Source organism: Canis lupus, chromosome 22 (genome assembly GCF_011100685.1).
Source record: "Canis lupus familiaris isolate Mischka breed German Shepherd chromosome 22, alternate assembly UU_Cfam_GSD_1.0, whole genome shotgun sequence".
Classification (NCBI taxonomy): domain Eukaryota; kingdom Metazoa; phylum Chordata; class Mammalia; order Carnivora; family Canidae; genus Canis; species Canis lupus.
Genome location: NC_049243.1, coordinates 50,568,296 through 50,589,731, shown reverse-complemented (window position 1 = coordinate 50,589,731; position 21,436 = coordinate 50,568,296). Strand labels below are relative to the sequence as shown.

Genomic DNA, 21,436 nt, shown 5'->3' with positions numbered 1-21,436 from the left:
TTAAAAAAAAAAAACAAAAAAACCCACATAGTTCTACAAGATTCAAACAAAACAGGGACCACTAATTAACAGGAGAAACTCTGTAGCCTGAGATCATAAACTTCCTTCTGAAGGGAAACGAAACGCTCCGAAGATGTGCGGCTGCATGGACGGTGCTCGTGGCCTAACGTGGAACAGATGCTGAGCCCCATGGCCGTGCCACACTGCCCTTCCGTTCTACTCATTTATCTCGGTTGTAGACATGTTTTGCTTTCCTGAATTTGTGTTCAGCTTTAAAATGAGTGGGGAGGTACTGGAGTGGAGAGAAGCAGCCTTTGGACTTCTTGGGAGGTTCTTGCTCAGGCATAAAAACAAACGGTGGGCGAGGACTTCCTGGCCACCTGAGACCTGGCAAACAGGAAGAATGTCCTGGACCGCACGGGTCGGGTGCCCTGGCCTGCGTCCCTGCTGCTCCGCTAGGAAGCCGAGGCCTAGGAGGGCCTTTCTCCCTTGAATTCCAGCCCAGGAGCCTTCAGAACCATGCGAAGCTATGCAGTGACTACTTCAAAGGCCTGGTAGGTGCTACTGGCACTGGCTGCTCTTTCTGATCTGAAGCCTCCGATGTTTGCAGAGGATGTATCTTTCATGCTGTGAGGACGACACGGAGGACCGGTTTCCATTGTGAACATTTTCTCTGGGAGGAAAAATGGCTCTCCAGGTAAGAACTGCTAGTCCCCAGGCTCTCCAGGGTCTGCTCCTCTGGGCCGGGGCTCTAGCCACTCCCAGGGCGCCGCTGGGGGCAGAAGGAAATGGGATGGCCAGGAAGGGCTCCAGATGATAGGGCTTAGGCCAAAGTACAAGTTGACCCAGAGCCCATCACCACCCTGAAAGCCACTGGGGGCTGCCAAGGGCCAGGGATCAGCTGAGCCTCCACACAAGACCCACCATGAGGCCACACAACACAGTGATAGACTAGGGAGCTAAAGCCATGTTTGTTGTGAGTCAGGACCCCAGGCCAGCAACATGGGCGGCCCCTGGCAGGCATCTGACATGCATACACGCATACACACACACACACACACACACACACACACAAATATATATTTATTTATTTAATCTGCCCCCCCACCCAAGTGAGGCCAGGTTCTTATCACACGTGGACATTTTGTGACACTAATGTCACATAAATGTTAAGTAATCCCAGGAGCAAAAACAACAATTTCCAAAAGAACAGATACCATTTTTGGTTCACTTTTAGAAAAGTCATCAGATGTAGAGGGCAGGATTCCCCAAAACTGGATTCCCAAATTGTGCCATTCTCATCTCCCAAACGCCACAGAGATGGGGCCCAGCTGACGGCAGCCTCTTCCAGCCTGACCAGGCAGCTCCAGGCCCACCCACCACAAACCCGGCCTCTGTCCTCGCTGCCAGACCTGTGGGCTGGGCCAGCAGCCTCACTTCCTTTTGAGATGACAAAGGCTGCATCCCTCTGACACAGATGACACTGTGAGCGGACAGTATTCTCTGCCAGGGACCCCCCCGTACCCCTGGCTCGGTCTCGGCTACAGCCAAAGGGCAGGCCATGGCCACGGCTCCTCTCCTTGTCCCACCCTGCCCCACCTCACTCCAGGATGCAGACACCTCCAAACCAAGCTGTCCTTCGGAAAAGGCTCATTCTGCTAGTGTGGCATCTTCTTAGAAGCAGGAAGGATAATGAAGTTATTATTAAAAGGACTTTTCTATTTTCTTCAAGGAGAAAATACATGTAAGAAGTTTTAGCAAGTTTCAGGACAAATACAAGTCCTTTTTTTCTCCCCAAATCATTACATCCCACGTGTGTACACGGGGTTCTCAGCTCCTCTTGATCTGAAATTGAATTGTTCTCTTTGTGGAGAAATTATCTTGAAGAGTTAACATTAATTCTTGCAATCTCTAAAACCATGTCCTGCTGTGTCATGTAAGTCTCAGATCACTAACTGCCTCCAAGACAGATGTAAACATTAAAAATTAAGGACCCCTTAATTTGAAAGACATTAAGGTGAAAAAGAATTGTTCTTTGACTACCTGCACCTCAGACAGACCTCCCCATCTTAATGTCCTGGACTGCAGGGGCAGGAGTTGGCAGTGGTCACCCCCACGGTCCCTTCCAGGCCTGACCATCCAAAAGCCAAAGGTACAAGGTCTGCTTCCTGTCACAGAGCAGGCGAGGGCTGGTGGGAACTTGGGGACATACCTTGCCAGTTTTCCCAGCTGTCATACTGTTCTGCATTTTCATGGCTTCAATCACACAAATTTCCTGACCTTCTGCTACCTGGAAAAACGAATAGGAAAAAAGACAAGTTTTAAAACCATTCTAGTTTTGCAGCAACACTCAGGAGTGAAGCCATCAAGAGATTCTTTGTCACATGCTCAGAAATGTTACCCAAGCAGCAGCAATGACCTCTAATATTTTATGTTCCAAGTGAATCTTTGGGGGATAGCAGAGAAGGACCATTCCCTCGATCTTCATCAGGCACCACCAAGACGTGGCAAAAATGGGACATTCTCCTATGTGAAACGTCCAGACTTGGCACATCTCTACAGACTGGAAGATTTGTGGTTTCTAGGGGCTGGGAAGAAGAGGGGAGCCATTGCTGATGGACACAGGGTTTCTTGTGGGAGAGGGGGGGGTGTTCTAGATTACCTGTGGTGATGGTCGCACGAGTGACTCCAGGAATCGAAGAGAACCACTAAGTGTACACTGTGAGGGGCTGAGCCATACTGGATGTGAATTTTATCTCAGCAAAGCTGTCACCGAAACATGGAGTATTTCTGTCCATAGTCCTGGGGAGCTGGGAACCACGGCCAGCCGGGGGACCACTGTCTTAACCTCAGCAAGACATGCCCAGGAACAATGGGGTGGCTCCTGGAAGGTGTCTTCCAGCACAGGGAATGCTTTCTCCAGCTGCGCCCAGTGCTTGCATAGAGACCCGCAGCCCCACAAGCGTGGGCTCAAGCTCTACCTGCCTTTCCTTGGAGGGGGGTGGGGGCGGGAGGCAAGCCAGGGGAGGCTGAGAATGAGCTCCCTGGCTAAGCCTAGGACTTCAACCCAGGAGGCAGTTGTGACCAAAAGCCACTCTACGAATCCTCTTTCTGCTGCCCCAGGTGGGTAAGCACCATGGACCTGAGCCGAATTTTTCTCCTATCGTTGTGAGAAGGGCCTCCCAGTTCTTGAAATGGTAAAGCTGAGTTTCCCAGGGCAACTGGCTGGCTGTTTCGGGGTGCTGGTGGGCATCCCGGTGTGGAGCTCCTGGACACACACCACTGCGGCTGTGCTGGCTCAGGGTCACAGGAGCGCCCAGAGAATATTCTTTCCTGAAATCCCCAGATGATCCCCGAGCTCCCCCTCCGGCCCCCTGCGCGGCACAAGCTGTCTTGCTGGCAGTTGGGACTGCTTGCGCCCTGTGCCTTCCTTTCCTCTGCTGATCAGGTGGTGGGCTGCCTTTTCCTGGCACAGAAATCTAGGAAGAGAGGGGATGCCAAAGGCTCGATGCTGGCACAGGAGAGAGACGCTGTGCTGGGGAGCTGGGCTTTGAAGCGCTGTGCTCACTGCCTGTTTTGATTCATTTTCCCCTGGCATCTGCATTCCATAGAGAGTGAAGAATCCACACTCGAGGGCTGCTCTTCACAAGGTAGAGGGACGGCAGGCAGGGTGGCAGCACAGCTACCCCCTCCAGTCCTCATTTCAGGGCTTTTTTTTTACTCTTCAGAGGCAGGCAGGGACCCCGTGAGACAAGAGAAGGCCAAGTCCCCAAGGGTAGCACCTGCCACTTAGCTCCACCCATAAAACTCCGGTAGACCCATAGCACCATCTCACGGAGGCTGGGGAGCCTGGGCTGACCTCCAGGATGCAATGTCCCAGTCAGGTCCCAGTGGATTTCTGGAAATGGATCTGAAACTCAACAAAACAGAACGGAAATTCTCCCCCCAAATTAGTAATCCGCTCTTCACCTCTGGGTTCTGGTAGCTCTTTCCTTCATGGGGTGGATGAGTGCCCACAGCGGGGACCCAGGTGAGCTTGCCCCCCAGCCTCCACCCAGTTGGGCTTCCTCTGCTGTCATCAAAGAGCCCAGGGCTTGCTCAGAGGCTCCCGTCTCCCCATCCTTGGCTCAGCGGGCTTCTGGGGTGGAGGGCACAATCTAGCCCCCTCTGCAGCAGGTGTGATCCCTCTCAGCTGCTTGGCCCACCCCCCAGAATCTCCAGGCCACACAGAGCGCACCCCACTGGTCCTTTATGGGATCTTCAACTAAGTGAATTCATGGTTAATGCACATAGGAACCCAGGGGATTTCCAGTGGTCATACCAAGGGGGCACAGACCAATCTGACGAGGATGCCAAAGGGCCCACGCTGAAGGGCAGTGGGGCCTGGGCCACGGTGGTGCTTAGATCAGGGCCTGCTGCCCTCTGACCATCCTTCCTGGCTGGCTCTGGGTGCTGTACCCTGCATGATTTGCAAAGAGGTGACCTCCAGGTGACTCAAGTGGCAGGTCCCCAATCCACTACTCAGAAAAACAAAACCTCTCATTTAGACAGAGATAATCAAGAGAGGTGGGAAAGTCCCAAAGTTACAGTACTTTTTTTGTTGTGTGATTCTGGCAATTTAATTAAAAGGACTTCAAAGAAAGTGCCTCTGGATTTACAGGGGCCCAACGGGCAGCACTGCCCTGAATCCACATCCAATCCTTGCAACCCGGGCCTGCTGTCCCCTCCTGTCACCTCCCTTGGTCTGCAGTTCTCCATTTCTACTTAGGTCTGTATGGAACCTTAAGTAATTTATTTCTCCCTCTCTGCCTACTTAGGCAATGGGTTTTGCAGTCTGTTTTCACTCACTGATCCTTAAAAGAGAAAACTCTTGGAGGTTGTTCCTTGGGACCCCACAAAATAGTGAGGAACGTCTTGGTCAGCAGAATTGTGTTACGCACACGCGGAGTTGATCTAAATTCACACTATTTCATCCCTCCATAATTGCAGCCGGAGGAGCTACGTGGGGCTTGCTGCCCCCCAGAGTCCCCCTGCCCACCTCTCCCCCACCCATGCCCCCTAGATCCCAGGGCCTCCCCTGCACGGGGACACCCTCCGCATTTCCCCAGGTGCTCGCATGGGCAGGGAACGCTTGGACAGCTCCTGTGTGAGGGCACGGCCTCTGAAGGGTTTGTGCGCACACTTCTCTAACACTTTTGTGCATCATCTGACAAAGACTCACTGATTGTGACAAGAGGTCTCTGACGTTGAGCTTACAAAATGGTCACAAGCCTCACCAGTCTTTTCGATAAACCTAGTCAACCTGATGGACTTCTCTGCTGCCCGTCTAATTGGTGTAAAGTTTGGAGGCCCCAGTCCTGTATCTTTCATCCGGTTTATTGCGTCTTCTCCTTTGACGTGGGGTCAAGGTTCACATTCGCATCCGATTATCAGGGCGCACTCATTAAGCAAAGGCCTGCCTCACTCCAAAATGAGTAAGCTGGACAGAAAACCCGGCCCATTTACTCAGCAGATTTTAGTATGTTTAGGAGGCCTGAATGTCAGGCAGCAGTGCTCTGTGCTGAAGAGTTTCAGACATCTCCAGCTGATGATTAATTGTGAGTGATGGGAAATAAAATCCAGTAAAGCCAGCTGCTTGCCATGGTCGGCAAAATGACTCTAATGGATCTAGGCTGCCAATTTTCCAGTTTTACTGGCAAGTCTTCCAAGTGTAATTAAGGGAAGTTATAAATGATATGGAAATCTATCAAGTTCCATTTATTTTCAGAGGACTCTTTCCCCCAGAGACTTTTATCTTCAAGCTTATAGTATGCTTTGTTGTGCTAATGATTTAAAACCCTTCTTATTTCTGATTAAAGCCCCCAATATCCTTCTACCAGTTCGCTTCACTCCTTCCCCAAAGATGAAAAGGCACAGAACCTTCTCCTGCACATGTCCCTCTTGGAAAGCACACTAAGACCGGGACACGTTTGGCAACTTGTATCGTTCAGACTGCAAATGCCGAAGAAAGCTCAAAGAAAGTGCGGAGAGAGGATGAGCAGAGAAAGGGGGGAAAAAAGACCTCCACCAAACATAAAAGGAAGCCCCCAAAAGTCCAGACTTGAAAGCTGTGCTCGAGAGCAGACATTTATCAGAAGATGGTGTAGCCCACTAATGTTATTTGATTTGGAATAAAAGCATGAAAATGATGGCAAAGGCCTAAAATTGGAGATGTAAAGGCTGACTGCACAGTATTCCATTTCTCAATTTCATCCTTCAGAGCCACAAAATGGGGGTGATACAGTGATGGGATGAGGTTTACAGTAACAGCTGTGCTCTTCCCACACAGGGGAGGCCCTTCTAATGGGCGAAGGTCTGTTTTGAACAGACGGGGAGTAACAAAACAAGGTTCCCTATTAAGAGTGTGCAGTCCTATTTCTGATCAAGAAAATGAGTATGGGAGTCGGATTTCCTCGAGGATGGCCCCTACCCTCTTTTGTCGTCCAAAACCAGGGCTGTTTTAAAGGAGTTATCCTTTAAGTGGAGGAAGGAGGACATAATGTCAGGGAGCGCTCCCCCCACCCCCGCCCGAAGCCTACTCTCCAGCAACTGTAAAGAATGTACAGGAAACGGTGCCAGTGGCATATGGCTTTCTACTGTGCTAAACGTTCACACAAAAGACAGGTTCATCAGTCATTGTGGTATCTGGATAAAAAATTAGCTCCTGATGGATGGTATTTTGAGCTTACCTGCTGCTATTACATTACCAGAGAAACACAGGTTTTGAAACCCATATGACATTAGAAATTGCAGACCATGAAATACGACACGTGCGGACGTACATAATGTACGCCAGATTATACAAAATAATAAATAAGCTATTTAAACCCTCTGCCTAAAATTGGGCCCCGCTGCAAGGAACCCTGGGTCACTTCTACGCAGGCCAATTAATGCACAGCATCTGCTGTATAGAAGCAGGGCATGAAGCACTTCCGAATGATTTCAGCAATTAAAAGAAAACTGTTTCCTGCCTGTTCAGACAGCAACTGTTTCAATGCAAGAGTGAGCACCAAATCACTGTGTGCAGCTGAAAAATTAAGTCCCTTTTTTGGGGAAGAGGGGTGGGCGGGAGGCAAGAATTTTTACGGAAAAGGAGCCTTCTTTTGTTGTCCTACATTCTGTGTTTTTCTGCCAAATTAGACAGAAGGCTCGGAGGGCTTACCGGCCCGCTGCAGTCTCCCCTTCTGCTGCATGGGCCCCCGAAAGTGTGGATCAATATCAACCCTGCCGACGACTCTACAAAAGTGAAAATCCTTCAATTACTTTTTAAAGGCTGTTCTACTTAGAACACAGGTGCCTGAATGCAATGCATTTTATGGCCCTTAGATCTGAAGAAAGACGCAGTTAACGGCCACAAGATAAAGGCCTCTCAGATTTGGTTAAAAGGCACTGCTAGAATCTGATTATAATAACTTCCTCTTTCTGAGCCCGGAAGATAGGCTGGTAAATATCCCCTGATATTTTCCGAGAAGAAATGTGCATTCGCGTCCCAACATCGTCATGTAAAGGGGGAGGGAGGAAGACCCCGGGAGACTGTCTAGTATTTAAGCAGTGATGGAAGGAACCAACATCAAATTACAAAGAAAGAGGAGGCAGGTGACAGAAATGCCACCAAACCCCTTATCTGCAGTCTGAGGCCTCCTGCCATGAGTTTGTGCGCAAGCTGCCTGACTCACTGGGAAGGGCACGTGCAATGAGGAGTGACGCATCCACTGAGGCTGCTGGCTGGGGCGGGCAGCGGGCTCAAGGCACTCCGGGTCCCCGCCTGCCCCTTCCCCACCCCGGCCCCCACTCTCCCTGCCTGCTCCTTCCTGGCCCCGCTCCCCTGCTGCCCTGGTAGCCTCCCTGACTCCATGCAGTGGGCAACCAAGCAGGGAGCAAATACAGAGTCATGGCCAATACAAAACAGGTCCCGTTTCCTTAAAATGGAAACCATTTCTCCCTCTCGCCCTCTAAATTTGCTGGGAACTGGAGCCAGAGCCCCTAATTAGAGAACTTACAGTATCTGTAAGAAATCAATCTGGATCCTCCACCTCTGTGAAGGACGTTGTTTTTAAAGTACTCAGGGACTTGATGTGGTTTTTGGTTTTTGTTTTGTTTTTTTTTTTTAAGCAAAAGGGTGAAAAAAGATCTTTTGAATCTCGGTAAGGTTACAAACTGCCATCTATGAAAATGGTTAAAACCAAGATAACATAGCCTCTAATCCCAAGTAGATCATTTCTTGAAAAATAAAATAAAATACCAAACTTGCAGAAGACTCACCTACAACAATGTATTGCTTGATCTGTAAAAATATTTTATCTTATACTGGATAATTAAATTAGATTTTTAAAATTCTCAAATTGCTACCTCCAACAAAAATTAACCCTAACATTGAAAAATTAATGTTATCTGGAAAGGACAAAAAGGCCAAAATAAGAGTAGCCATCACCTCTGAAGAAGGAATCTGATTAGGGAGGAGCCCCAGGGTAGGTTCACAGTATAAGCTACGTTTTATTGTTAAGTACCTTGGGAAGCAAAACTGGTAAAAATGAGCAGAGAGCGTATGAGTACTTGTATCATTCTCTGCAACTTTGTTTGCAATATTTTGTAATTTGAAGTTGAAAAATCGATCTGTCAGGCCAGGTCCTCTACAAGGAAAAGATGCAGACGTGGATACTGGGCCGCACGAGGTACAGAAGCCACTGCCAAACAAACATGTCAAGAGGGCCCATTCCAATGCTCCTCATCTAGAATACCTAAGAGCAAAGGAGGGGGCCTTCAAATCTGTTTCTTCAAGACTGGAAAACCACTGGTCTCCTGCCAAATTTATTTGCAGTTTCCCCAAAATTAGCTGTAGGCTCAATTATAGATGATTTGGGGGCAAAGATGTGAACACCATGCTCTGAAACAGCACACTTGTGCCTAGTTATCAGTGGCCATCTAGCTGCTTGGGAGACTTCCCTTAGATCCCCTGAAGGAGCACAGGCAAGGAGGGAAAAAAATCAGGGCAAAATCTGGGTGGTACTCCCATTAATGATGACAAATTTTATGTTCTCACTGATGCACTTTACAATATATCATTCTTTGCCCAAGACGCTGTGCAGGAGAACCAAAGTCCCAACCACTTACTTTCCCTTCTGCTAAAGGCCAAGTTCCATTACACATGGATCTTCCCCATCTTGGCCACACAAAAATACTCCCAAGCCTGTCTTACTAATATGGAACAAGCCATGTGGCAAGAAAAGCAGCAACAGGTACTTATTGCCAATCTATTCTTTGATCTGGTCTCACAAATAAGTCACAAAGTGATAATTATGAAAGAAAGATACGTAAAAGGAGACACAGCCCGCTTCTGGTTCATGTCTCAATTGTTATCGGATTAAAATGGTTTGGATATTTCTTCTTCTTCTTTCTTCTTCTTTCTTCTTCTTCCTTCTCCCTCCTCCTCCTCCTTCTTCTTCTTCTTCTTCTTCTTCTTCTTCTTCTTCTTCTTCTTCTTGGATGGTTTGGATATTTCAGATACAGATCTGAGATGTCTGCTGAACTGGAACCTAACTCAGAAGCAATCTCGATTCATTGCAACAGTTAAAATCTCCCCTTGGGTTGCCTTATTTTTATTTTTTTGCTTTGTTTCTGATATCAAAGGGCTAACAAAACAACTGTTCCCCTAATGACTTTATTTTACACTTCAGAGTCAAAATGGAAACTGATTTCAGCAGCTCTCAGCCTAAAGCTGGCAAGTACATTCTGCCATTATTGAGAAAATATGTGTTTTTAATATTTTTGTTCAAGAATACTATAAAGGTAGACATTTTAAAAATTAAAACAAGTTACAAGAAATGCTGTCTTTGTTTAAGTGCCCTCAGTTTATGATGGTGCTAAATAAAAATAGGTATTTTTCTAACTGAAATGAAAAATCAGTTGTGAAAGTATTTTCAGAGGGTAGATTATAAAACAAAACAAACAAAAAAACCTAGCGGACTAAAGGCGTATCAAAGTCATTCTATTGGGGCAGCCCGGGTGGCTCAGTGGTTTAGCGCCGCCTTCAGCCCAGGGCCTGATCCTGGAGACCGGGGATCAAGTCCCACGTCAGGCTCCCTGCATGGAGCCTGCTTCTGCCTCTCTCTCTGTGTCTCAAATGAATGAATGAATAAATAAATAAATCTTTAAAAAAAGAAGTCATTCTATCAACTATTTTCTGAATTAAATGTGTAACTCCTGAGTTTCCATAATCAACTCCTACTTTGTTATTGGGTTGTTTGCTTGTATGCATTTGGCTTTATTGACCAGAATCCACACCCCCCACACATGTTCAAAAAGGCTATCATACAATTGTTTAAAAAGATGGTTTTACTGCCACATTTAATGTCAAACACTATGTAAAAGACATTGAAAGATTTTAGAAACTTTTGCTGTGTGAATCCAAAAGAAATAAAGAAAAAAAACCCACACAGCTTCTGTGCTCAGAGAGGGGAAAGACCTTCCCACAGGCAGCTGAGTGCATGTATTACTTCTGAACAACCACCCCATATCATTTCATCCTAAGGTGTTTTTTTGTTTGTTTTTTAACTCTGCTAAGATTGTTTACTTCACAAAGCAGATTTATTATTTATTATTTATGTGGTGCTTTTGTGAAACACATTACTGCCAGGCCCACCATTCTAAGATCTTTCAAGTTTTACTTAACCTAAATATAAAAATTACAGATACCTGGAATTTAATCTATTAAAAAAATTCAAAGAATAAGAATAGTTGTAGCCCCCTACTTATTTCTTAGGTCCTATTTTTCCTTGAATACACACAGAGATGATTGATTCCATTATCTTTCTACTGATAAAAGCAGAACTTTGGCTCAGCTATTGCTAGTACTAGAACAACACAACATGCCCCACAGTGCTAAAATAATTTAAAACCACAAAACTTAAAAGTTACAAGTATTATTTTCTCATAATGGCCTCAAGTCAGTGCTGTGCCTTTGGGCAAAGGAACGTTTTTTGTGTTTTAATTACACAAAGCAGATTTCACTGTACAAGTTGCTGTAAAGAGTCTGCGATGAACCCCTGCTCCCCGTCCCCCGCATGTGGTGAAGGTATTAGCGGTTTGGGGAGACTTTTCACAAATAGTAACTCAAGAGAAAACATTGTTTTACCAAAACACAATGGCACAGAATAAGAAAGGAAGTTGTGCAGGGGCCAAGAGGTGTGGGAAGTGGAAAGAAGAAAGCACAAGTTCCCCGACCAGCTGAGGCCGGCAGCGGAGAGCACTTGCATCTAAGTTAAGGTGAGCGACACAGATTTTAGGAGCCAATTCACCCATATCTGACTTCAAAGGACTACATAAAATAGAGGTCCCATTACTACACAAAAACATATTTTGAACAGTTAGTTCTCAAATTAAACCCTTCTCGAATACCCACATTTAATTATGGGTGGTGGTTTTCAATATTTGAGCTATCCCAAAGAACCAACAACTAATACCACATTGTCCTAACTTACTAAATGCCTTGCTTTCCCACATAAAATTATTAGCCAGGAAATGGAAAGTAGGAAGACTAAACCCTCCCGGTGTCTGGAGAAGCTAGACTAGAAGAAAGCAGTTGCTGGAAACAAGGAGGCTGCATGCTCCCTCCCAGTTCTCTGCCCCAAGAGAGGTACCAGGGAGGCTGGTGCCAGAGGGAAGCTAGTGCCCCTTCCTGCCCACCCTTCAGGTTTCAACTTAGGTGTTGGAAAAGTAAGGATTTCAGTTACACGCTTATTTTTTTTTAAGTGCAAATATGATTTTATAATGAAAACTACACAGTCGGGACTGTCAAGCTCAGAATGGCAGCCTATGTAGCTTCTACAGAAGGCTAAGAAAAATGAAAACAAACAAACAAAAATAATCACCATGTTGCTTACAAACCTACATTTCTAGTTGCTAAAAGATTCCACTGACTGCTCTGATAATGGCACTGTATGAGGGTAGGCATTTCCTTAAAAGATTTATCTATTTTAGGGAATGTGCATGCATGCACACACACACAGGAGGAGGGGTATAGGGAGAGGGAGAGGAGCCTCTGGCAGACTCCCTGCTGAGCGAGGACCTGGAAGCTGGGCTCCATCTCATCACTTGAAGACCATGACCGGAGCCAAAACCAAGAGTCCACCACTCAACCAAGCCACCCAGGTGCCCCATATGCAGGCATTTTTACAAGATTTTTTATTTGAGTAGAGTTAACACATAAGATTACATTAGTTTCAGGCATATAACACAGTGATTTGACATCTCGCTGTAGGTATTCTTAATGTCAAGGCCAACCGGCTATCATCTTACGACCCTAACCCTTTAGAATGCAAATGCATATATGTAATTTCTATGTATCATTTCTCCCAAATTCTTTTTTTTTTTTTTTTAGATTTATTTATTTATTTATTTATTCATGAGAGACACAGAGAGAGAGGCAGAGACACAGGCAGAGGGAGAAGCAGGCACCATGCAGGGAGCCTGACATGGGACTTGATCCCGGGTGTCCAGGATCAGGCCCTGGGCTGAAGGTGGCACTAACCCACTGAGCCACCCAGGTTGCCCTCTCCCAAATTCTTAAGACAGTCTTAACAAGTACTTTCTTCCAGGAATATCAATGCCATTAAAGTAAAGGTAACAATTCCTAGCTGAGCCTCTTCTATGCTTTTCTGAAAAAGCAGGTAGAGGTCCATTTCCATATCATCAGGTAAAAGCAACTGCTAAGTCAGTTTTCCAACTTCACTTAGCATTTCAGGGCTAATCACTTAAACAACTGAAGCTGATTGTTTTTCCTTAATATGCATTTATTGTAAATATTTTTCTAGAAGCCAATGCCAACTTCATGAGTTTTCCTCAACATTATTTTACTTATGTTAATGCAGAAATATAGAGACAGTTTTAATGCACTCTTTACAGCAAAATGTGTAAACTCTTGTGACTTACCAGACATAGAAAATGGAATGATCATGTTTGGCCATTACTTTCCAGCACATAAGTAAAACTGCTAGTTTTAAGTTTCCCCTAGAAATCTGGTTGCATTTTTGTTTTCTTATTTTTGCTGCAAATCAGTGGAGATTTCTATCCATGCTCTATGGAAACGCACGGATCCCATCAATTTGTCTATAGCCTATTTATCATGAGACTGAACATGTGAGGAAATATTAATATAGCTTTGATTTGTGCCTTAATGTCACAAGGTCAAGATGAAAAGCTTCAAACTGTGATCCCAAATTACATGTATCAAGTTACGGAAGTGCTCTGGTACTACACAGTTTATGGGATTAACTTTCCTTAGTTTCCTTCCCATTTACTTCAGAAATCATACAGAAAGTTCCTCACCAAAGGGCTATTTCTTGGTATCAGTTCTTCAAGGATGCTTAAAGCACAGAAAGCTAGAAAGTACCTAAAAATTAAATAAAATACTTCCAAAATACTAAATTTGCCAAAGAACAGAATGAATCTGGCCTTCTTTCTATTCTAGTCCCAGGTCTTTGGGAGGGAAGGTATTCAGGAGATACTGCTACTAACCCAATTCAAATGTGCAACAGTTGGACAGAGAAGGCAAGAAAGCTATTTTGCTGTTCTATGGGGGCAGCATGAGTCAAGCAAGAGGGGCACGGAGCAGGACCACACGCTTCAGCCCACCTGCCCCACAGACAGGAACGGTCCTTACCATGTCTCCAGGCTTGACAGAGATGGCCACCACCACGCCAGGCATCGGGGAGCGCAGAATACTGCTTGTGTCCTCAGCCATTTTTTCCAGCATATATCTGTTCAGTTCTGCAGCTAGTTTGGTTAAGATATGCACCTGGTACTTAAGGGGGGGCAAGGAGGGGGAGAGAAAACCGTCAATGAGTTTAAATGAAGAACTTTTCCTCAGCTGTAGCACTCATTTGGCATACGTTTTTAGCTTTGAAATTTAAATGATAACATCTTTGAAGTCAAATGGATTTTGATAATTGTAGTTAGAAACAGAACATATTCATCTGTTTCTGGCACATGTTGTGAGCTAGTTATTTAAGAAACTTCTTGAAATAAGAACGACCCCAGAAAAAAAAAAAAAAAAAGAACGACCCCAGTAACTAATTAATGACAAACGGTGGTCACCCTGTATCACTCTGAGAAGCAGCTCAAAACTTGATAAACAGTAGGAATTTCCCTTGTCTTCTCTTCACCGCTTACAAACTTATCCCAATTAACATGACTTCCGAGATTGAACTGTGTCAGCCTGAGCAAGAGGGGTGAGCCTGCGAACACCTGCCAGCAGATGGCAGCAGATCGCTGTCTCATGCCTCCCACTCCCCTCCGCGGAGGCTGTGCCACCTGGAAGTTAAGACAAAGGCTTTCAGTGTTCCTTTTGGGCAAAATAATATTTAAAATTCAAATTTTTCTAGAGACATAATATGTTATATTCACTCCTGAGAAAATTAGCTTTCTTTTTAGACACAACGTGACGTAGTTTTCCCAAGGACAAGTAGGGTAAAGATGAAATAGAATGAGTTATCTTCTGTGAGGAAAAACAATAATATCCAGATTTTAAAACCACTGAAAGAAACATCATGCACAAGCAAGTATTTCAATGGAAACTTCTGTAGGTGGCTCTCAATTAGGGGCGCATTAACGGGAGTTCAAACAAAACATTTCCAATAAAAGAGAATTTCTGTCCAGCAGGAAAAAAAACCCTCTATCGCTGTGGACAAATATAGGAGCCACAGTTTGGTCTATCAAAAACAAAACAAAAAACAAAACAAAACAAAACAAAAAACACCTAACTAAAATGGTTTGAGGAGGTGTTACTCAGTGAAGGCGAAACCACCACCTGAAGATTTCTGGATTCCTACCAGATCACATCTCCCTGGGGTAAGACAGATGCAGCATGGAGGCAGTTCCATTTTGTTCGAAAAAAGCTGCTGTAACTCAAAGCCTCCTGTGGGCATCGTGATGGCAGGGATGCAAAAACAAAATAGAACTAACCCTTTCATTCTGGACAGGGATGGCAGAAATCTCTAAGCCTGCTCTTTGCAGGGCCTATTCTAAAGGGGTAGGGGAGAGCCCCAGGAGGAGATCTGATGGCCTAGGTTCCAAGCAGATTTGCCACCATGACAGGTTGAATAATAACATCTTTTGCATGTTTCTTTACTCCTGAGTGTGTGTTTTGCAATCAAGACATATAAGTGTCTGCCAGTTTCTGAAGGATATGATCCTTAAGTGAAATTACAGTGCAAATAAAAGCTTTTTGCTCCTATTAAAATTCATCTGAGTCATAAGTGGCAATGGAAAAGCAAGGAGAGTGCATTCTGCTGTCAGTCTAATAAACATTCTGGGCAGAGGGACTATTTATCGGTGTTGAATTGTACCTCAAAGTCCTTCATTAAACTATGGGGGGGTGGACAGCAAAAGAAGGGAGAATATAATTGTACCAAATTGCATGGTTTTCATATCTGTGCTCCATCTGCTTTAGAAAAGGAAATCCAGTATCACCAGGAGGAGAGTCACGGGGAAAGTCACTTCTCCAGCCACCAGCACCCTCGGCTGCTCCATGTGACTGGCCAGCACCCAGATGGAGATTTTTCCCTCTGTTTTTCATACATTTGACCTCAAAATGTGAAGTCTGAATTCAGGGAAACTATCTTTCTACACTGAGGATAATATGATTTATCACATTTCACCACAGTGGATAGGCTTAAAAACTAATTTTAGCTAAATCACAAACAAGTCTTATTATAAATAAAGAGCTAAGATTGTACCCAGCTCCATTTCTCCCCAGAAATTACAAGATCCTGACTAAAACTGGATCCTTTTACTATTTTTATAATTTTCATATCTCTTGAATTCCTTTCTCTGTAGGACTCCTGCTTTGCTTGGAAAGAGATGTAAAAGAGTCACAAAACTCAACGCCTTTAGATGCAGTCTTTGTTATTGATGAGATGTTCCTTTTCCTTTTGTATTTGTTTATTGTTCTTAAATCTGTTTGGGGGATAAGCGACTTATTGTAATCACAAGTGAAAAAATAACAACGGGGTAAATGCCTCGGGAAAGGCCTCGGTGCAAATAGTTGGCTAAGAAAAGACCTTTCTGAATATAAAAAGAGGAGGCAGCAAGAAGGTTCTCTTTTTAAGATTACCTTTGATGTTGTCCTGACCCCTTGAGCGCGCCCACACAAACACGCCTCTTAAAACTGCGTCTTGGCTCCAGGCTTGGCAAAGCGTGGCATACAGCCTGCCCGGGTGGCATCCGAGCGAGTGTAGCACATGGGCCCTGCAGAACGAGCTGCCAGGGGAGAACCATAAAAGCTTCTAGATGCTCCCAGAAAAGAAGTCATTTAAGAATGTACACTAGGGCTTTCAAAGCTTATGATCAGAACTGCTATTTATTGGTTTCTCTGAATTTTGAGGGGGCACGAGCAGAGCAGCCAACCAGCTGAGAGAATCCATGAAAATGCCTTCTGAGGGCACAGAGTTGGTTTTTATGCCAGGCATTTAAAAATTCCTAGTGGGTTCTGCAGAACTTCCCTGGAGGGTTTTGACTTTAAGTTGTTGTTGTTGTTACTGTTTGCAAGCACAGAAACCACAAACTTGATGTTTTGGCGGTGGGAGTCCAAAATTTTACAGGTTAGTTGACAGGACAGGGAAGTAAATCCTCAAAGAGACCAGAAGGTTCTCACCCTGCAAGGCCATGAGGGATTAGAAGCCGCTCAGTCCTGGGTCCTGAACTAGACTCGCTGTGGGTCCATTAATGGATGGAGCCTCACTGTGGGCTTAGGGAGGTGCTCAAAAATTGCAGCTGAATGAATGATCAAGTTCTTGGAAAACACACTTCACGGTGTAAGCACTGAGGACAGGTGCTCTCCAGGACTCCAAGCTGGACAATAATGGGAGGGAAGGAGGTGCCATCTAATGACCCCAGTTTAGGTCTCTAAGCAAATGAATTGCTTGGCTTCTGCAATGTAAAACCATGTCTAACAAGAAAATTTCTCCCAAAAAGTTCAACAGAAAGAAGGAAGAGAAGGCAATCATACCAGATGTAAGAGGACCAGGAAGAAAACCACCAGAGATGGACAATTAAAAGGAACACAATGGAATTGTTTTAAAAGTTGATGTGCAGCTCTTAACATGGAACCTGACAAAAGGGGGAAAGGTGTGGGGCAGAGAGCTGCTGAAGTTGGGGGAGGAGGGAGCGGTCAGGGTTTGGGAAGGATCTATGTTTTTGATCAGATCCGTTAACAAAAAACACCCTGAGAACAGGCGTGCCCACCGGTGCCATGCATACACACAGCTCATGTGCCACTGAGGGGCAGGGCAGCCCTCGCTCCGGGCAGCTCTCACTCTGGACGCAACTCCACTCAGGTGGTCACACAAAACACCTTGCTGCCCGTCTCTGTGTCTCCTTGCGTCTCTAGGGCCTCTAGATCCACCAGCAATTTGACACATCCCATGTGCCCGCACTTGCATGACCCAGAGGTCTATGGGTTCTTTGCAAGAGGAGTGCTTCCAGTTTGCTTTACCTATTTTTTCACTTGTGATTTCCTCTTAAAGTAGTTCACCTCTGGTTTCCGTTTCTATGTCGTTCTTCCAAAACAATGAGGATATGTACAGCTGATGAACTGTTCGTGTTTTTGCATGGCAACTGTGGGTCATCTTGGCCAAGGGTCAAAGATAAACTTTACTAGGAATTATTTTACATCGATTCCCTCAGCATCCTGAATCACTGGCCACATGCTACATATGGACCCTCACTAAGGTGGCCAGCACTGCACTTCTTCACATACAAGGCTCTCTTCTTCAAGGTTTTCCACCTTTCAGCCCCAAGGGTTTCCAACATTCACCTGTGCCTGCATTTCCACAGTGTGGCAGTGAGAGCGAACACTCAAATATGCCCCTAAAAGTCTGCTTTCCTAACTCTGAGCTGGAGAGCAGTCAATGTTCTTGAAGTGACAGAAATGACTAGCTGCAAAAGATGACACATCTTTAAAGACATCAGTAGTTCGGAAAAGTACTTTTAAAAAACCCCACTAAATAGAAATTAAAACACTGAGGTAGAATTAGAATCTTAATTCAACTTTTTTTTCCTCCCTTTCCTAAGTTCTCTGTGGGATATACAATTAACACGAGAGGAACATAGCAAGGGTTTGATGTCCTGTAACATGCAAGCATCTCTATTTCAGCATCGGGCCCAGCAAAGCCAAATCGACCAAAATCTCCAGGAATCAATGCCCCGAACATCCAACATCAAGAATCAGTGAGTATGTAGCTGCCCTCCTCTTGGAGGGATGCCCCTGGCGATGAAGGTGAACTGAACAAGCGGCTGTAAAAGTGTCTGTACAGCTGCAACCACTGGGGCAGCCTGTTAGCATAATGCTGTGACAACTCCATCCACACAGTCTCAAGGTAGCCGTCAATCAGGACGCATCATTTAATCCAACAGCACTCGAAGGACTTTCTCCGACAACCCACATGACAGCATATCTACAGCTCTATTTATATCAGCGCCCAGTTGTGTTTACAATGCTGTAGCAATTAGAAAAGATGCAACAGGCAGCAATATTATGGAAATTTTCATTTTGCAGTATTGCCCCGTAAAGTGTGATCCTGCTTCACAGAGTCAGGCTAAATGACAAAAGGCTATTTTCTTCACTCTCCCAGCTCAGACAGCACTTCATTTGCAGCTATCTATAATTAGATTAATGGTGTAGTGCAGTACAAAGCAGGCCCACTTCACATCAGATAGCATATGAATTAGGACAAACACTTATTTCAATTCCAGGCAGAGAAAGCAATGACTGGGGTATTTAGCATACCCTTTATGGTGGAATGAGATGTTAATTGTGTACCATTACCTCTAAACTGCTTGCTTGTTGTATAAATCACTGTGCTAATTGATGCAGAGATAGAAATGTAGCCACAGGCAAGAAAGCAAAGGAATGACGGCTGAAGATGCTGGATAAAGGATTATCGAGTAAAACCATATGGAGATGAGGTTCCTTTGAAACCTTTCCTTTCTGCCCAAGAGCAGGATTTCTTAAAAGTACAGAAAAACTCTTGTGCAAGTAAAGAAAATTTAATTTTTCACATTCCTTTTTGGAAACACCCACTTCTTTGAAAAGTTCCTCGCTGCCAGAAATCTAAATAAGAGGTATGTGGAATTAATCTGAATATACACTTACAAAAACACGGGCTGCGTAGTTTTCAAAGTCAGATCTCCCTATCTGGGTTTTGGGCTCACGGGTTAATAAGGAACACTTGTAAACTACCTGAAGCAGATGTTTCTGACCCATCTACAGGGCAAAAATAAATTCTTTCCCAAGACTTGGAGTTGTTCTTCTAGACCAAAACAAAACACAACACAAAACGCTGCTGGCCTATGTCTGTTATCGACTCCAATTACGTAGAAGGATTTATTCAGGATGTGAATCCAACAGAACCATTCTGATCTGCCATTGAAACAATGATTTTAACACCATCACCAAAACGCTGAAATTGGACTACTCCCGTTCATGATTTTATATCAATAGTAATGGATTAGAGGAAATCTTTTTTGGTTTCCCCCTAAAACTAGCACAACATAATAAACAAAAGCACATCGAAATTTAAAAGTATCAGTCTTATTACAAAGTGCTACTCTTCTCTTTTTAAAATGTCTCATTCAGCACTCAACAGCTCTTAGTGGGGTAAAAATGAGTGTCTTGGGAGCACAAATATAGAAATCAAATGCTACACTCAAAAAGTCAAACTGTCAAAGATCCACGGATAAATGTGCTCTGGGGAAGTTTATAAATCAAGTGCATGCATCCTGGGTGTGTTCACAATTTTTTTCATAGCAAAGCAGCAGTAAGGTGCAAATTACTGCTGTGCACTTTTTCACAAATCCAGCTGTTTAGTAATTAGCACTGTTATAACAAACTTTTACACAGAGAGTAAATATAGTGGGTCAGTTAGTAGTTCAAATTCTCAACTTCAGAGTAACAGTTAATATATCCATCTATTGGAAATGCACTTTTGAGAAATACTGGGTATATAGTTCAGCCTTGTGAAATCCAAATACCATATTAACTTGCAAGACAATAAAACAACATCCCAAGAAACTATAATGTCTGGTCCCAGTTATCACCAGTGAAACCTGGGGGGGGGGGGGGGGGGGGCAAACCTGCTTTTCATGGTACCAAATGGTCCTTACATATCCTCAACACCTGTACTGCAACTGCAAAGTCAACAGTTTAAGGTTTAGGGCATTATGCTAAATAATACTTATATATGTATATATTATTTATAGTATATTTCATATGATACTTAAATAAACACGCACAGAGAATATGTATATGTATATAAAGAAACATCATTGGTCCTTGAAATGGAAAACAGTGTCAGCAAGATAAATAGCATGATCTACCCTGAAGTAACACCTCCCATGCGTGCAGCTAGGTGACATAAATGGAAGTGCACTGGAGAAAAGATCTGGAAGCAGTGTAAGGGCCTGCTCCCTATCATTAATCACTTGTTTGAACCACTTAAACTAAGGCAGTACAGCCCGCAGCAAAACACCATCACACCCCTTGCTTGCAAGCTTATTTATGATGCCGGTGTTAACAGGAGAAAATATATGGTTTCTGATATTGCAACCAGTTCCCCAGCATTTGCTCCCTTTAATTGAAAAAGGCAGTTAAACACAAAGTAAATCATTCAGTTAGGTTAGCTGTTTAATGACACATAATTGATAATGTCAATATGTGGCAGTGACATAATGCACCACTTTCAACACCGGCCCACTTATGGTTATGAATCAATCTATATTCCTGGTTTTATTCTTTCACTGCTAAGTTGGTTCTTGAACTTCAGTCTTTGGGGGAACGACCAATGTGCCACAAGGAGTCACAGTGGTGCAGCGATTTCATTATGGACAGTTTTTGAGGCAAGAATTACAAAAATAGAGGTAGGAGGAAATTTCCAGCAAAACAAAACAATAAAAATCCATGCAGCCCATTTCTGCAACTCATCTTTCAAAGTTCTTGCTGAAAAAGAAGTTTTCTTAGAGAAAAGAACTATCTTAGGCTAATATCAAAACCTTTGGAGGAATGGGTCAATGTGGGTGTATCTCTGGCTTATTTCCAAAAGACAATTCCCTCTGAAGGGAAAGATATGGGGACAATGGTCAATAACATAAAACCTAACCAAACTTTTTTTCAATTTCTTTTTTTTTTCATCTGGACACACGAGTCCTTCCAATTCTAATATCCTAAGATAAGCAACTTTTCTTTTTTCACAACAGTGCTGAAAATGAAATCGACAATTAAACATTAAGCCCAGTACTTCATAAATCCTATTTCCTCAGTTGTATTCCACTGACGTTACTTTCCTCATGATTTGAATCGCTGGTATCTTAAGAGAGAACCAAAACTGATGGAAAAGTAAAGGAGCTA

The 21,436-nt window shown here is 44.2% G+C and overlaps 1 protein-coding gene and 1 long non-coding RNA gene across 4 annotated transcripts in view; one reads left to right on the top strand and one right to left on the bottom strand.

Moving 5' to 3' along the window:
* PCCA (propionyl-CoA carboxylase subunit alpha) overlaps nt 1–21,436 on the bottom strand; it is a 462,758-nt gene that overhangs the window by 777 nt on the left and 440,545 nt on the right. For all 3 annotated transcript variants that reach the window (XM_038569960.1, XM_038569959.1, XM_038569963.1), the window contains 2 exons: nt 13,697–13,837; nt 2,213–2,290 (listed from right to left, as the gene is read on the bottom strand). In XM_038569960.1, coding sequence (XP_038425888.1) covers nt 2,213–2,290; nt 13,697–13,837 — 219 coding nt within the window. The remainder of the gene's footprint in view (nt 1–2,212; nt 2,291–13,696; nt 13,838–21,436) is intronic.
* Nucleotides 267–19,615, top strand: LOC106557570. Its single transcript, XR_005376534.1, has 2 exons — nt 267–697; nt 17,008–19,615. It is a non-coding gene; the product is annotated as an uncharacterized LOC106557570 (long non-coding RNA).